The 17,901-nt window shown below is 45.9% G+C and overlaps 1 protein-coding gene, 1 long non-coding RNA gene and 2 other non-coding genes across 4 annotated transcripts; 3 read left to right on the top strand and 1 right to left on the bottom strand.

Moving 5' to 3' along the window:
* Positions 1-3,312, bottom strand: cplx3b (complexin 3b). Its single transcript, XM_076156298.1, has 3 exons — positions 3,155-3,312; positions 393-480; positions 1-225 (listed from the first exon to the last, which is right to left on the bottom strand). The coding sequence occupies exons 1-3, from the start codon at positions 3,310-3,312 to the stop codon at positions 1-3; spliced, it is 471 nt and encodes a 156-aa protein (XP_076012413.1).
* Positions 3,313-9,641: 6,329 nt separating this feature from the next.
* Positions 9,642-9,727, top strand: trnay-gua (transfer RNA tyrosine (anticodon GUA)). Its single transcript is given in 2 exon segments — positions 9,642-9,678; positions 9,692-9,727. It is a non-coding gene; the product is annotated as a tRNA-Tyr (tRNA).
* A 1,305-nt stretch (positions 9,728-11,032) lies between these two features.
* On the top strand, positions 11,033-12,711 carry LOC143004475 (uncharacterized). Its single transcript, XR_012963969.1, has 3 exons — positions 11,033-11,247; positions 11,388-11,522; positions 12,650-12,711. It is a non-coding gene; the product is annotated as an uncharacterized LOC143004475 (long non-coding RNA).
* A 2,143-nt stretch (positions 12,712-14,854) lies between these two features.
* trnaa-agc (transfer RNA alanine (anticodon AGC)) lies at positions 14,855-14,927 on the top strand. The gene has a single exon. It is a non-coding gene; the product is annotated as a tRNA-Ala (tRNA).
* Positions 14,928-17,901: the final 2,974 nt, after the last annotated feature.

The raw sequence follows: 17,901 nt of genomic DNA, 5'->3' as shown, positions 1-17,901 counted from the left end.
TCACATGAGGCTGCAGTTCTCCGTCTGCTTCTTGAGGTCTTCCAGCGTGGCCTGGGCTTTGTCCTTTAGCTGGTCCATGTCCACATTCTGGATGTTGGACAGCTGACCCAGCACCGACTGCTTGTGCGCCTCCTCCTGGCCGTCCTCGGCGATCATCTTGGCCAGCTCTGTTGGCAGCACCACATCGTCCCCGGCCTGCTGGATCTGGGTCTCATCAGTCTCATTCTGAGGTGGATACACACATGCACGCACAGAAATTAACACATAAAAATGCACACAAACACACCCAGGAGGGCAGGAGAGAGAACCAGATTCACAGTTCATGAAGAGTGTGTGTGGTGATCCTGTGTGCTCTTAACATGAGTCATAGTCAGGATTTGCTGCTGGTTTACCTTTGGTAGTCTGTATTTATCCCGGAAATGACTTCTGACTGTGGCTCTCTCGGCTTTCTTCTGAGCAAAATTGGCTTCTCGTTCTTGCCTGTGTTGAAAGGAGCAGAAAATTGTGGGGGTAAGTATGGATGGGTGGGGTGGGTTGGGGGGTGAGGGTTAAGTATCCCAGATGCCATTAAAGATACAATTTGCGATGATTTCAGTTTCGGTCAGCAGCAAACGTTTCCCTTTAATCAGCTGTCCACCCTCTTAAATTGGGGGAAGATTAAAATGGCATCCAACCTCCACAGAAGCGAGATGGGAATATCACACAAAACAAGCCTGTGGCGTCTAATTACACACACGCTGAACCTGAAAATTAAGCACTTCCAAGACAATCGGGAGGCTCCAGCTGAGTTTACACCTCCAGGATCAAAATGCTCAGCCCTGTTATTGAGGATCGGGGAGCCTATAGTGTCATTATCTCTGCTCTAAAGTGAACGTCACACACTCTGGGGCCAGCTGAGGGCGACGCAGCAGTGATGCCTTAGGGGACAGAAACAGAAGCTTCTGCTCACGTTCAGCTGTCCCAGATGCACCATCCTTACCAGGCCACTGCTCCTCTCCGGTCATATTGGTCCTCTAGGAATGTGGAAGTGACCTACTAACTGCAGACAGACTAACAACCCCCCACATGTTCTTTTCCTTTACAGCTGGCGAACCATCTCACACACACAGCCTGGGCTCACCTCACCTTCAACATGTTGTCTCTATGGTATAAGGGCTGCATTGAAAATTAAGATTTCCAAACTGCTACACATCCAGCAACAACCACCGGAAAGATGATTACACTTAATTATGAACAATTTCATCATATCAAGGTGTTTCCTTTATGAACCGCCGCCTCAATCCATCCTGCAGTGTGTGATTGCTCCCAGCAGATGGCAGGCCGCTGGTAAAGTCTCTCTCTCCTGCATGTTATTAGAATATTTAGGGCTTGTAGAGTAGGTCATAATTGCCCCTAATAAATTGACTCCCTTGCTAGAAAAGACAGGTCTCCAATGTAATGAATCAGCAAATTGGGATGTAATTTAATTAACCGGACTGGATGGCTTGTGGCAGAAGAGGAAGAAGATGAACTAAATCACTAAATGACCGCAGTCACTTTTAAACACTTCAAATTAAATATCAATAGACCTTGAAATAAAGAGCAAAGAACAGAGGTCACATTGAACGACCAAAGGGATCAAATCAGCAGCAGCACAAGCTAAAGGTTTCCGTGACACCCGAGGGGGCCACGGGCGCGGTCTACCGAGCGTGTGTGCCCAAAGTGTCAGAGGAAGGTCAGCTGTGTGTGGAGATGTACAGCGTTAATGGTGCTGTCTGTGCAGGCCTGAGTTCACTTTGCATTAACATGAAACACTAAACGCATGCAGGCCCATGCAGCGCTCGCATGCAGCCAATGGGCAGAGCTCCAAGCTCTGTCTCTTCCCCTCTCAAGGACATCAGATGGCCGAGGTTGTCACTGTGGCCTCTGACGGTGATAAAGTGTCTATATGTGACATGGCAGCATGAGCAACCCAACCCCCCCAATCTTATTCTCCTTTAATCCGAGCAGAACGGTCTTCTCTGTGATCTACGCTCATGTTTAGTGCCTCTGACTAATAACTCACTTCCACTGAAGGTCACTGTATGACTGCACAGTGTTAAAGTAGCAAGCAGAGAGCATCTCCTCATGCCTCCAGTGGGCAGAGTGTGGAAATAATTCAGACGGTATTCAGGGTTCAGTTTGCATAAAGACAAAGTGTGTGTGTCAAAATCCTGAAATGTGTAAAGCACTTTGGATAGGAGCGTTTATCAGGTAGTAGGTGTTGGTGCTGTAGTGGAATTGAGCTCCAACAGCCAAGCTCAGGGATCAGATACAGATGGATAATCTGGGTGTGAAAAGCATAAGAATACACCCTGCCTGTCTCAGACTTGGGTCCTACACACTAAAACAGCACCAGAATCTAATATTCCCTGTCAGAAATGTGAATTTGTGTGAATTTGAAACCAGCAGATATGGGATATGGAGTCCTGCTCTGAGGAAAGCGCCACACTAATCAATACTGTGTTGCAGTAGTGGATGAACTCTTTTAGCAGAATGACCTTGTTGACGTAGCAGTGATTCAATTTGTCCTCCAATCTGCTCAGGAGATCAACACTGTGAGCTGATATATGCAGCGAAGAATAAACCTGTAATCAACTCACATCAGAAGGAGAGAAACAAACTAAGTAGGTGAAAGCTCTCACAGATAACAAAGAGGCTGGAATGAGCTGTAAGTATAAATGAATCATATTGTGATGTCATCATTTCCCTCAGAGTCTAAATATGGAAAATTACACGCACTCACATGCACAAAGTAATAGGAGCGCACATAATACCGACACTTTCATTTTCCACACCAGACAGATTCCATTATATTATAAACGCGCAAGGCAATATGAGCACTTTCAGCCCAGGTGTGAATCCCTTCACTCATTTCCGTGGAACAATATTATTGCAATGTTCCCAAATTACAAACATAATCAGCCGAAGCTCGGAGCCGGAGATGAGCTCCCTGCAGGGCGAGAGGAGCAGCTGCGCGTGTATGGAGCGTCTCCCTCCCTGTTATGGCACTGATGCGTAAAGAAGCGCACGGTGCACTGGGAGCCTTCATCATATTTACGCATCGCGCACACGCTGCTTTCCAGATTTCCATACATCACAATCACAACATCCATCTATTCATTCTATGCCTTACTTTTCTTCCTCTAACTGTTGCTGATATTGTTCAAATTCCTCTTGAGTCATCCCCTGCGCGCCGGCTTCGGTTTTCTCTCCTTCCGGTTTTTCCTCCGTCAAACCGCCCGTCAGATTCTTCAGCTGACCCCCCACCACGTGTTTCACCATGAAAGCCATAGCCGAGCCCCCGGTGAGTCCTCCTCTGCTGAGATCGGTTCAGAAAGTTGGAAGATCGGTTCGGTAGATGCGCTCCTGGACAACTGACGCGGTGGCGTTGGGGATGGATCGATATCCGCCAAACGACGCTTGCTAGCCCGGGATCTTATACTTTCAACAACAAACAAAAGCTCGTCGGGGAGCTGAAGGTGCGTCTGTTGAAGCGTCGGTTTCAGCACTACTGGCCGTGGACAGCTCCGCTCCGCTCCGCTCCGCGCCGCGCAGGATGCTCAGTTATGAGTCAACAAGTTTGGCGTTGAACTCACCAATCCCATGCGTCCGTCTCTCTCCCCCTCCCCCCCCCCCCCCCCCGGCCGGGAGAGAGGGGCGTGCGTCAGGCCGCGTTGGCTGCACGGGATTCCGTGATTCGCCCTCCTGACTTGAACTCACTGCTGCTGGAGTCAGACATGACAAACACACGTGACAAGCCCCCATAGAGTCCCCTGGGTGCTTTGGTGCCTCAGTGACTTTCAGGGTCATTTTACGCGCTGGAGCACAGAAGAGCAAAGCGCAACGATCGGAAATGAGCGCAAATTAGCCAAGTGACTGTCTGTTGACCTGCGGCCTGTAACTTTGGTTTAATGGGGTAATCTCTTGGTAATGATGGATGTTTGCGCTCAGTTGCTGATGCTTCTCCAGCAGGATGTGTTTGATCTAAACACGGCGCTCGTTTCCAGTGAGAACGACACTGAAAAGATGAAGAGTTGATGTGTTGCACAGGCAATTACGCATCTTTCAAACAGAGCAACGCTGTGGCCTCTAGGGAATGCTCGTGCAATATTACCACAACAAAGTGCCAACATAAATATTCCTTTAGAATTCCTCTGGGAGCTGAAATGAGTATTAGATGATTTTATCCTGCTTCAGTTTCACCATAATATAGTGCGTCACGTGCTAGCTGTGCTCCAAAATATCTCTCTTACGTCATCGGTATGTTTATTAGGTCTCCAGCAGGATTATCTGTGTGTCTTTTCGTTGTGGGTAGACGTGTTGAGGGGTTCAATTCCCATCACCACAGAAGATGATTTCATTAAAAAAATGAAAGCTTCTGGTTGAGTCGGAAGCCTGAAGTCTCTAAATATAACCTGCATGTTATGTCTGTGGAATATTTTAAATCTCTCTGTGAGAGATTCTTGACGTGCTAAAAGGAACTTTGATCGTAAGTCAGAAACTTGAGCATCCTGATCCTCACAGCGGTGTGACAGCAAGCCTGGCCTACTTTTCCAGTCCCTTTGGATCAGCAGAGACAGAGCACGTCTCTGTCTTTTTGTCAGCGGCTTAGCGAGGCCCTGCAGCCTACCTGCATTTCTTTAAAATATCCTTCAAACTTCAAAGCTCCAACCCTTGAATAGGTTCAAACCTAACATAGTAATTCAAAATGGTAATCTCTGTGAAATTGAATAAAAAGAAAGAATTTGCCAAACCGGCACGTTCCGACATCAAATTATAATTATTTTTGCTTTTGATATTTCATGCAATCTGCCCACAGGCAGGGCTGACTACAGTCTATTGGAGTCGTGAATGCAGGTATTGCAGGAGTTACACAGCTGGAGGTTCTCACATAGATTGGATTAATGGAAAAGAAGACCTAAAGTGACGGCAGCAGCCATCACAGAATGACGCTGGGTGAGGTGAAAGTGTAAACACATCTCATATACTGTACAATATATACTGTATAGCTATATTGTATTGTAAATACTGTACATGCTTAACGTGGGTGGCATGTTGGAGCAGTTTGCATCGCCCCACCCACTGTGTGTGTTTCCTCCGTTCCCAGACGAATTGGAAACTATAAATGCCATTTAGTGGAGCATGCGAGTGTTATTGAATTTGTCTGTCCCCATATGCTTCAACATGTCCACCGTGTCCCTGCCTCTCGCTGCAGCCTCTCCGTGACCCTGCACAGGATCAGAGTACACACAGGATCGTTGGAGGACTGCAAAACAGCAAACGTGTGGAAGGGGATAGTGAGCTGTTTTTAAAAATGTGAGTGTTTGGCATTGTTGAAACCCTTGTGGTCAAATACAGAAAAACAACATTACTCACAGTAGCAGATTTATAAATAGCTCCATGTGAATGCTGGCCGGCTCCTTTATGTGCTCAGTACATTTACTGCCCATTCAGCTCTCACTCAGATGTTGTTGTACGATGAAAATGATCTGTTAAGGTCTACGTAATGCACATATGATGCATAGATGCACGCAAAGACTTCACACAGATGTTCAATGTAAAGGTCATGCATGACTGCACACAACCCGCACATGTAAACACAGCTCCTGCATACAAATCAAGGCTCTGTGGGAAAGCTTTGTGTCAACATCCACTACGAATAATGAATAATATTGCATAAATGTAACAATTTACATGATTTCTATGTTTTATCACTGACTGAAATAAATGAATACATACCAATAAATAATTACACACAACTCTACACAAGGACGTCGCTGAATAAAAAGACACACGCGACATATTAAACATTTGTCCTCTGAATAAGCAGATGAAGAAAGACGAGCAGATGAACATCTGACTTGGCAACATCAACAGAGCGGGTTGACGTGCTGTGGTCGCTGTGAGGCTGGAGTGATCGCAGTGAGTCACATCACCCCGTCTCACTCCTCCTGCCTCCTTACTTGATCTGCTGGGCTTAGCAGCCAGTGCAGGATTGGGAGGGACGGGTTTATGTGTACACCATCACTCACACTTACTGATCCTCACCTTTATTTATTTAGACAAGGGATTAAAGTCATCAAAGGCATGTGGCCTGCAGCACAGGAGGAGACGATGATATTGGGAAGCCGGCCTTGAGGAAAGCAGCGTGTGTGTGTGTATATATGTGTGTGTGTGTGTGTGTGTGTGTGTGGTGCTCCCTCCAACTGATGGCAAAATACTCACACTAATCCGATTAGAAGTGAAAACTGCTCTCTATATGCTCACTAACACAACACAACACCAGCTTTTGTATCAAGACAGGATCTGAAGACATGTGGAGACTTTTTCATGAGCTGACATTTCATTTCTCCCTGCGTCAGGATCAGGATCAGCCAGCAAACAGACAAGAGGAAGACGGGCAGCTCATACTGTACAACCACGGGATTGTACAGTGAATGAGTTTGGGTCCACTCATTAGGGATTCTCGGGGATCAGTTGCCAAGGAAAATAAAGAAGCTTACAACCCAGCTTCACCTAGATAAAGGTTATAACCAAAACAGCTACTACAGAATCCAAGTGCGTGTACATCTGGAGGAAGGTGAAACGCCCCCTAGCTGTAGTACTTCAGATGGCTATGGAAATGTTATCAAGACAAAACTGTGTCCTTCACAGCAGTGATACTCAAAGCCAACGCACACAAAACTAAATTCTGATCTGTCCTCTGACGCTGCTGAGGCAAACGATACAGACGTGTCATTGATAGCTGAGACGGCAACATCATCCTCTTCAAAAGACAAGATAGGCTTCTAGATGAGGGACTGACAGACAGAGGAGACGGAGATTAAAACAGGATATTAAAAAATGACATCGAGCCTGACAGTGTAAGTACAAGCAGCTCTGGACACAGAGACGCTCCTGTCATCAGCCTCCAGAGATGGAATCCAGATGAAGAACAAAAGCCGAGGTGAAGGGTGATGGTGGGAGATGTGCATGTTGACAAGCGGGGGCGTCTGAGGGAGCTGGCAGACATGTAGGGCGACTCGTGACTCCCTCAGTTTACCCCATTAACCTGCCAAAATTGATCCAATTCGTATTACAACTGTCCACGTTATTGCTGTGGACAGACAGACACGCAGACACATAGATGGACGCCAGAATATAGACCGTAGAAATTCACTATATGACAGGAGAAAGTCATCTGGGAGGCCTTTAGAAATATGAAAGGAGCTGCAGGGATTTCTGTGAGGAGCTGGTGTCTCTCTGCATGGGACGACACTCTTTCACATTTCTGCTGCAGTCTGCAGGGGACGAGACACGACAGATGTCACTTCTTAGAAGAAAAAAAAAAAGACCTTCAAGCCTGTCTAAATGTTCAAGGAGAAGCACAAACCATGTGGGGGGAAAAGTCTGATGGCGGGATGAGACCAAAGTTTGCCTTTTTGCCTTTGATTCTACGAGATATGTTTGGCTCAAAGGCACTCCGACTGCGAAGCAAGGTGAGGGCGGGATGCGGTCTGTCATCGTAATGGACTGATTTTTAAATAGCTGCGGTTATTCATATATTGTGGTCCAAAAACCTGCTGAGCTCTGGTGGAAAGCTGAGGATGAAGAGGAGTTTCAACCTTCACTGCATGATAAGGATGCAAAGGGCACACATACTAACCAACAAGCAGCCATAGTTTCCCCTCTGATATCAAACCGAAGACTCATTTATTCAAAACAGCCTTTAAAACTTACAGCTTTGAGTGCCAACCTGTGACAGATTTTCACGCGTATCCTTCTCTTACACTTTCTGTGAAAACGTGTTGTTATAAAGCACTCGCTCTCGTCTTCGCTCCACACTTTGCACCCACCAATTCTGTCTTCATCTTTAGGCGTAAAGATGGAGCTTGAAGGGAGACAAAGGAGAGAGGGGACAGGAGAAGGGACATTTTTTTAAAAACCTCAGAAAGCTGTTCAGGTCAGGGGTTATATTTGAGTCCAGATCCTGGTTTCCTCTCTTACCCATCCTCCATCTAATCCTTCCCACCTTTTCCCCCCCATTCACATCTCCTCTGGTTTCTCCTTCCAATCCTCCCTCCGTCCTCTCCCCGCCTGATTTAGACCTCTTGCCTGAGAGGAACATCAGAGCACAATGGGTTAGTGCCGGCTGAGCTTAAATGGAATGAGAAAACCGGAAAATTCTCTTTCATGATAGACACGGAGAACTGGCAGGGGTGAGGGTGAGCGGAGGAGCTCAGAGGGGGGAGGAGAGGAGGGTGACACAAAGCCCAGCCAGGAGGAGAGAAGGGCGAGAGGAGGATGGAGGGAATGAAGACAAATGGCTGCTGAGATGGCAGGAGATAGGGTGAAGGTCGGCGGGTGAAGGATGGCAGGGAGAGACGGAGAGGATGTTGTGGCGTTTCATCCCAACGAGCTTCACCACCGTTTTGATGTCAGTTAGACTCAACTAGACGAGGTTTCTTTTCACTAGAATCATGAAAATTAAAACTCTTGCATCATCAAACATTTAACAGGAAGGAGAACGGCTGGACTCAGTATATGATAAATGTAATCTAACATAAAGTAGATAACAGAGGATGTGGCATGTGTTTAGTACATTCCTCAGTGACATACGGCGTTCCCACTATACACACATTTGGACGCAGCACTCCACATCATATATACAGTATGTTGTCATCTTGTCCTGACCCAGAGGTCTGCCTGAAGCCTGATGCTCCATCTGTTTCCTATGTGCTGTGGAGGTGCAGCTCTCTCTCTCTCTCTCTCTCTCTTGCTCTGACAAACAAATCACACTCACACACTGACAAACAAACTGAGAAATAGTCACAAACATCTTCTGGCACGTCAGTACAACAGCAACAGCCATGATGGGGGTGTTGGTGATTTTGAGGATAGTCATGTCTTCATCTGTGGCCGATACACCATCTCCCCATATTAACACACACACACAAACACGCACACATACACACGTGCCAGAAACATGAATCCTTTTCTTGTTATTACGTAATTCCCCTCCCCCATCAACACAATGAGAGGTTATGACAGAAGCTATGACCCAAACATGCACGCTCTCTCTACACACACACACGCACGCACACACGGACACACACGCACGCACACACACACACACAGTCACGTCTATTGATGATGTTCCGCAACACCTCCGTCACATGTGCTTGAGTCACGGCTGATCCAGAATTGCGTCTTCACTCACGTAAACATGCTGTGTTTACATGTCCTCGGAAAATCTGCGCTTTGGCCCGTATTTACCCCGAAACATGGCAACCCAAGGACTCAAAGCACAAACAAGAGAGAAGAGGACAGAACGAAAACACGGGAGAGACTACAGTCCTGCATTTGCGAAAGTCTTGCTGCGGCCCGGGGCATGCATGATAGAGGGGAATTAGCTCAAATGGTAGAGCGCTCGCTTAGCATGCGAGAAGTAGCGGGATCGATGCCCGCATTCTCCAATAACATTTTTATTTTTGTTACTTCACACGATTTGTAGTACCTCGCCGTTGTTGTTCGAACGCCATATGTCGTGTTATACTGCTGCGTAGGTTGAATAGTGTCAGGTTTGGACCCCCTGTACTGTACGGTATCTATAAGACTAATTCACGAGGTGACGTGTGTACCCTTCGATAGCTCAGTTGGTAGAGCGGAGGACTGTAGCGGTGACGTAGAAATCCTTAGGTCGCTGGTTCAAATCCGGCTCGAAGGAGTTTTTTTTGCCGACGACACGTGCTCGTACACAAACGCAACACACAGACAAGGTAAATAGAAAGCACGGCTTCCCAAACAGCAGAGTAGTAGAGCAGTAGAGATTCTACGAGAAACGCCTAACCACAGCCGTGGAGCAGGAGGACCGTTTCCCTGTGTGAAATTACGCCCGTCAGAGGACAATACTTCGAAAAGTTCCAACACGTTCAAACTTCACCAAAAGTCAGACGTGCAATTGATCACGAGGGAGACGACAATAAAGCAGCAAACTAGCAAGCCAATGGGTCTATGACGTCACCAGATGAGGGACACACACATGCAAAAATAGTGTATATGGTAGAATTACTGTAGCATATGCATACACATATTTTTTCACATGTATACTTAATTGTTCTTTTGAGTGTTTATTATTATTATAATTTGTTTTCATATTTATTTTTTATATTATTGTTGTCCACTGTACACTTTGATTTGGCAATTATGTGATCTGCTGATGAAGGTTTTTGAAATTGAAATTGAGAGAGTTGACAGAGAGAGAGAGAGAGAGAGAGTGAGAAAGCTGCTGTCCTCACTTGGCTTTAGGACAAACTTCCCTGAGCTTGCAGGTCCTGCTGACCTCATCTGCTCGCTCTCACATGACTGATTCTCAATCCCAGGTTATCTTTAGAAGCCTCATATCTGCAGCAAACACACACATTAACGTCAACACACGCAGACACAGGTCTCACTAAACTGATGACGTTCCACAGCAGAAAGTCAGGTTTGAGTCATGGCTGATCCTGGCTGGCTGCTCCACTCATGAACATGTTGTGCCTTCTTCCTGAACATGGCAATGCAGGAAGAGGGCAGAGGAGTGGGAAAGATCTTATGGATTTTCCTGACCTCTGCACACCTTCATTGTCTCTGTGGCCCTGACCCATGACCTGGCTACTCCATCCAAACTATCCTGTCTGCCTGTGCGTGTTAATATGTGTGTCCTGCAGCCTGCAGTCATCTGTCTGTTTACTGGGATGTTGTGTGCACCAATGGCTACAGCGTCCCGGAGGACAATGTGGAGTGATGTGTGGAGTTGGGATGGATCAGAATGAGGGCAGATGAAAGGCATGACTGTCTTTTGTGCTATAAATAGGTGTCCAACGTTATCCAGCCATGCATCATCATTAGGTAAATAATGATTTATCAACTGGATTTAGATAGATCAATCAATTGATTGTACCCTAATATTTCATATTTTCAAAGATCATAAGAATAGAACAAATCTAACACATATATCCTTCGATGCTACCTGGCTCAGGACAGTCTACTCTCGGCGTCATATCGCTGTTACGCGCTGGCCATTCTAAATTGGACCGTCGGCCTATTGCTGCATAGTCAAGATTGGAGCGTCAGCCAATCACGCCGCGCTCAGAGCTTGCCCCCCATTTCAGCCAATAGTGCCGCGGCGCCGTTGCCCCGTGTCAGCCAAGAGCACCAGAAGCCCCAAACCCAAAGCAGTGGAAGTGGCAGGATCTCTATCAGAAGGTTAGCATCAACATTATTAAATCATACAGTCATTACTATGCAGGTAACTTGGACAATACAATGGTGCAGATAATATCATTCAGGTGAAGGACTGTACACTGAGTGACTCCATGGCTAAATACTGATTCTGATCGTTTCAGATTGAAAAATGCCTCATGCTTGCTCCATCCTCTGTGAGGACCCCCACCCCTGCTCCATCCTCTATGAGGACCACCAGCCCCGCTCCATCCTCTGTGGGGACCTCTGCTATTAAAATCTCCCTGGCAGTCGCCTCTGTGAGTAAAGCTACATCTATTTATTGGTCTGGCTCTGTTGTAAGTCATCTTTTGTACAGCTTTCTTTTATGCAATAAACTCATTCTTCTTTGTTGTTGTCTTCCAGGATGAGCCTGGAGGAGTTCAGCATGCCACTGCCGGGGCTACACCTTCATACTTGGTAAGATGACCAGAGGAAGCTGGGGTGGATTGCAATCACCATTTTTCACTCTGAAGCTGTTGCACAAGCCCCCTGTCCCAGCCCGACACACTGCCACCCCTTCTGCCCCTCCCCTCCCAGATGCATGGACACTGGACACCTTCTAAATATATGTGTTGTAAATATGTTTATATTGTTCTTCCTTCATGTTTTCTGTTATTGTTAAATTTATTATTGTCGTAAATTAAAGTTCAATTATTTGATTTCCAGGGGGAAAAAATGAACCTCTCAGTATATGATGAACAACTCAATTTATGCCAAGGGTGGGAATCGAACTGGGAACATCAGGATCAACAGCTCTTCTCCCCATTTTTCTCCTTTCTTCCCCCCTAAGCAGAAAAATACAAAACTACGTCGTTTTTTTAAAATAATTTGTGATCCAAATCAACATATAAAGCTTTGGTGATGGAGGGTTAGGTCAGGAGAAATTTCTCCTCTTTTCCTCTCCCTTTCTCCCTTTTTCTCTCTGCTGGTTCAAATCCGGCTCGAAGGAATTAACTTTATTGCCGACAATAAATACTAAACCGGACGCACTCCCACACATGCAGAGCTGATGTCCTCACTGGGATTCAGGACAAACTTCCCTGATCCGAGTTCCTGTTGACCTCATCTGATCGCTCTCACATCACTGACTCTCAATCCCAGGTTATCTTTAGAAGCCTCATATCTGCAAACAGCAAACGCACACATCAATGTAGACACGCACACACAGGAACACACAAGTAGTGATTTAGTGAGAGGCACGATGGCCCTGTTTTGTTTCCCATGTGATGAGGCAGGATGAGTCAGTGTCTGTGTGTGTGTGTGTGTGTGTGTGTGTGTGAGAGGTGGGGTTAATTGTCCTCATCCTGTCACTTCTTCCATTCCTCTGTTTTACAAGTAAAAATATACAGATACAATGTTATTTCTGTATCCCACCCCTATTCAGACAAGAAGGTGGCCAGTCTAGAAGTCTGTAGCCTATAAAGAAGAATACAGAGGAACCATGTCACTTGTGAAGTAAGTCTACAAATTCTCAAATTTGGTAGATTTTGGTGGGCCACGTGTATGCTGCAAGTATACAGCATTGATTCCTCTGGTCATACAGAGGAGCCACCTTGGTTAACTGAGTCCTCTGGAGTTCTCTGAATGGATGAAGCTCCTACAAAGAGCAGACATATAGCATCTTGTTGAGCTTACAGAGACCAACATTTACTATTCACATTGCTATTCATGTTTCTACACTGCTGAATTCTCCTGTAACATTCAAGGCAGGTTTCTACACAGCCAATCACCCAGCAAAGCACATGGAAGTGTTACGCAAGATTCTGTCTCAGCGTAAATGTCTCTGCACACATTCTTACACCCCTTCCAACCAAAACAACATGAGGCCACGAAACCCTCCGAAAACAGTCCATATGCTCTACTGCACGTGAAATATCAAGCCTCTCCCCAAAGGCAAATTCATCATCCTCGTCCCTGCTTGTGTGCTCATGTCCGTCACCCTCTCCCTCCTCTCTTCCCTCAAACCTTTACTCACCAAATTCAATTAACTCTGGCTCAATCAGAGCATCTCTCCATGCATCACTGCTGAAGGTGAAGGTGAAGGTGAAGGTGAGGCGAGCTCTCCACGGAAGACTTACGTCTGTGAAGTCAGGGCCAAATTCTGGAGCCATCAAACTTCCGGCAGCTGGACAGGATGTGGGATTTATGTGACAGGCTGCCTGAAGATATTTGCGCCGCTGGGTGTCACAGGCGGAGACGGCACGTGACAGAGACGTGGAGACATAGGCTGCATGGACGTTTGCAGCCAGGAGAGAGTTTTCGTCACAGCTTGTTGCCGTGAACTGACACGTCACGGAAAACACAGCCACAGGAAAACTTCAGTTAGATATGGTTTTCTAAACAGTAAAGAAGAGGAAGGTTCCCTGTCATAATACATGCTTCAGTAACTAACCCCTCCATTTGTAAAAATTAAATGATAAAAATCCCCCAAATTGAACACACTTTTCATCCAAATATGGAGATACAAGGTTTTCACCCTGTCATGTAAACGCTCAGATGAATGTAGTGGAGTTAAAGGAGTAGAAAGTGTTACAAAATGGACAAACTAGTGTACAGTAAAGTACAAGTACTTCAAAACTGAACTTTAATGTAGTACTTGACTAGATGTATTTGGTTTTCACGTCTGTAAATACATAAGGGATAACAGTCTCAGCAATAAACACTTTTACTCTGTACATTCATTTTAAATAAATGTATAACTATACGAGCTTCCACCGGGATAAACAGTCTCATTGTTGTTACTCTGAGCTAGCCTAGCATCTGCACTGCTAAGTCAACACAGAGCGGCTATTGAGAGTTACAGTTTAAAAGTGTTTTTTAACTAATTGCCAAACGGGACATAGTGAGAGGAATGTCTTGTTGCTTCTCAATTTGGAAACCTGACAGGTCTTCTTATCAGATAAAAACAAGAAGCAAATGCTAGTTTGTTAGCAGCAAGCTAGCTAGCTACCTTGGTTATGTGAAACAGCAGCAAACATGATTAAGGTCATATGTCATTAAATAATTAAATACATAGTTGACTGTAAAATGTCCAAAATGGAGCAATGAAACTTAATCAACATTCATCACTGAAGGACAAAGTCTGGATCAGAAAAATCTTTGCTCAGATCAGTTTCACAACAAAGCAAAAACAGGTCATGAAACCTGAACTCCATCATTTGGTGAACAATGATTACGTTTCAATCCGGTCCAAATATTTTTAGCACTGTGGTTCTGATCAGAAGCGAAGGACTCATTCATCCCACAGTGTGTTACAATGCAAACAAATTCACACACAACAACAACACACAACAGCATGAACAATTTACAGACACACACACACTTTGTGACACACACAGGCCGCTGAGCAGGCCGCGATGACTGACAGTGGCGCTTTCACAATCCAATGTGTCACTGAACATCAGAGATGAAGGAGTCATAGGATAGGAGTCATCTATCAAACGTTTTCACACCAATAACAGAAGACGGGGTGAGATTTGGGAACAAACAATAACAATACATTTAGTCATTATAAAGACAGGCTTTTAATGAATTACAGACTACAGTAGTGTTAAAAAAGAACAACTTATCTCATCCTGTTGTTCATGAAGGGGAATTAGCTCAAGTGGTAGAGCGCTTGCTTAGCATGCAAGAGGTAGCAGGATCGATGCCTGCATTCTCCAGAGAGGTTTTGTTTCAGCAGTTTCAGAGACTTTTTTCTCCCTATGGTACCAAGCACGATGTTGTGCGATCGATAAGATGCCCATGTCTTTAAGGGGAATTAACTCAATTGGTAGAGCGCTTGCTTCGCATGTGAGAGGTAGCGGGATCGATGCCTGCATTCTCCAAAGACGTTGTGTTTCGGCAGTTCCGGAGACTTTTTTCCCCTTATCGTACCAAGCACGACTGTGCCCAATCAATAAGATGCCCATGTCTTTAAGGGGAATTAGCTCAAATGGTAGAGCGCTCGCTTAGCATGTGAGAGGTAGCGGGATCGATGCCCGCATTCTCCAATGGTAATTTTCTTCTGGAGTTGGATAAGAAATTTTTGACCCTTATGGCACCAAGCACAAGGTTGTGCAATGGATAAGATGCCCCTGTGAGACAGCCTTAAGGGGAATTAGCTCAAATGGTAGAGCGCTTGCTTAGCATGCGAGAGGTAGCGGGATCGATGCCTGCATTCTCCAAAGATGTTGTGTTTCGGCAGTTTCAGAGACTTTTCTCCCCCTAAGGCACCAAGCACGAGGTTGCACAATCGATAAGATGCCCCTGTCCAAACTCATCAAGGGGAATTAGCTCAAGTGGTAGAGCGCTTGCTTAGCATGCAAGTAGCAGGATCGATGCCTGCATTCTCCAAAGACTTTGTGTTTTCGGCAGTTTCACAGACTTTTTTCCCCTTAAAGCACCAAGCACGAGGTTGCACAATCGATAAGATGCCAATGTCTTTAAGGGGAATTAGCTCAAATGGTAGAGCGCTCGCTTAGCATGTGAGAGGTAGCGGGATCGATGCCCGCATTCTCCAATAGTCATTTTTTTCTGGAGTTGGATAAGAAATTTTTGACCCTTATGGCACCAAGCACAATGTTGTGCAATGGATAAGATGCCGTTGTGAGACAGCCTTAAGGGGAATTAGCTCAAATGGTAGAGCGCTTGCTTCGCATGTGAGAGGTAGCGGGATCGATGCCTGCTTTCTCCAAAGACTTTGTGTTTTCGGCAGTTTGACAGACTTTTTTCCCCTTAAAGCACCAAGCACAAGGTTGCACAATCGATAAGATGCCCCTGTGTAAACTCATCAAGGGGAATTAGCTCAAGTGGTAGAGCGCTTGCTTAGCATGCGAGAGGTAGCGGGATCGATGCCTGCATTCTCCAAAGACGTTGTGTTTTGGCAGTTTCGGAGACTTTTTTCCCCATATCGTACCAAGCACGACGTTGCCCAATCGATAAGATGCCCATGTCTTTAAGGGGAATTAGCTCAAATGGTAGAGCGCTTGCTTAGCATGTGAGAGGTAGCGGGATCGATGCCCGCATTCTCCAATGGTAATTTTCTTCTGGAGTTGGATAAGAAATGTTTGACCCTTATGGCACCAAGCACAAGGTTGTGCAATGGATAAGATGCCCCTGCGAGACAGCCTTAAGGGGAATTAGCTCAAATGGTAGAGCGCTTGCTTCGCATGTGAGAGGTAGCGGGATCGATGCCTGCGTTCTCCAAAGACTTTGTGTATTCGGCAGTTTCACAGACTTTTTTCCCCTGAAAGCACCAAGCATGAGGTTGCACAATCGATAAGATGCCCCTGTGTAAACTCATTAAGGGGAATTAGCTCAAGTGGTAGAGCGCTTGCTTAGCATGCGAGAGGTAGCGGGATCGATGCCTGCATTCTCCAAAGACGTTGTGTTTCGGCAGTTTCAGAGACTTTTCTCCCCTTAAGGCACCAAGCACGAGGTTGCACAATCGATAAGATGCCCCTGTGTAAACTCATCAAGGGGAATTAGCTCAAGTGGTAGAGCGCTTGCTTAGCATGCGAGAGGTAGCGGGATCGATGCCTGCATTCTCCAAAGACGTTGTGTTTCGGCAGTTTCAGAGACTTTTCTCCCCTTATCGTACCAAGCACGACGGTGCCCAATCAATAAGATGCCCATGTCTTTAAGGGGAATTAGCTCAAATGGTAGAGCGCTTGCTTAGCATGCGAGAGGTAGCGGGATCGATGCCTGCATTCTCCAAAGACGTTGTGTTTCGGCAGTTTCAGAGACTTTTCTCCCCTTAAGGCACCAAGCACGAGGTTGCACAATCGATAAGATGCCAATGTCTTTAAGGGGAATTAGCTCAAATGGTAGAGCGCTCGCTTAGCATGTGAGAGGTAGCGGGATCGATGCCCGCATTCTCCAATAGTAATTTTTTTCTGGAGTTGGATAAGAAATTTTTGACCCTTATGGCACCAAGCACAATGTTGTGCAATGGATAAGATGCCGTTGTGAGACAGCCTTAAGGGGAATTAGCTCAAATGGTAGAGCGCTTGCTTCGCATGTGAGAGGTAGCGGGATCGATGCCTGCATTCTCCAAAGACTTTGTGTATTCGGCAGTTTCACAGACTTTTTTCCCCTTAAAGCACCAAGCATGAGGTTGCACAATCGATAAGATGCCCCTGTGTAAACTCATTAAGGGGAATTAGCTCAAGTGGTAGAGCGCTTGCTTAGCATGCGAGAGGTAGCGGGATCGATGCCTGCATTCTCCAAAGACGTTGTGTTTCGGCAGTTTCAGAGACTTTTCTCCCCTTAAGGCACCAAGCACGAGGTTGCACAATCGATAAGATGCCCCTGTCTGAACTCATCAAGGGGAATTAGCTCAAGTGGTAGAGCGCTTGCTTAGCATGCGAGAGGTAGCGGGATCGATTCCTGCATTTTCCAGAGATTTTTGTTTCAGCAGTTTCAGAGACTTTTTTCCCCCTATGGTACCTATCACGAAGTTGCACAATCGATAAGATGCCAATGTCTTTAAGGGGAATTAGCTCAAATGGTAGAGCGCTTGCTTCGCATGTGAGAGGTAGCGGGATCGATGCCCGCATTCTCCAATAGTAATTTTTTTCTGGAGTTGGATAAGAAATTTTTGACCCTTATGGCACCAAGCACAATGTTGTGCAATGGATAAGATGCCGTTGTGAG

Source organism: Genypterus blacodes, unplaced genomic scaffold, assembly GCF_046128005.1.
Source record: "Genypterus blacodes isolate CSIRO-AG114 ecotype Tasmania unplaced genomic scaffold, CSIRO-AGI_Gbla_v1 ptg000067l_1, whole genome shotgun sequence".
Lineage (NCBI taxonomy): Eukaryota > Metazoa > Chordata > Actinopteri > Ophidiiformes > Ophidiidae > Genypterus > Genypterus blacodes.
This window is presented reverse-complemented; position numbering and strand designations above follow the sequence as displayed.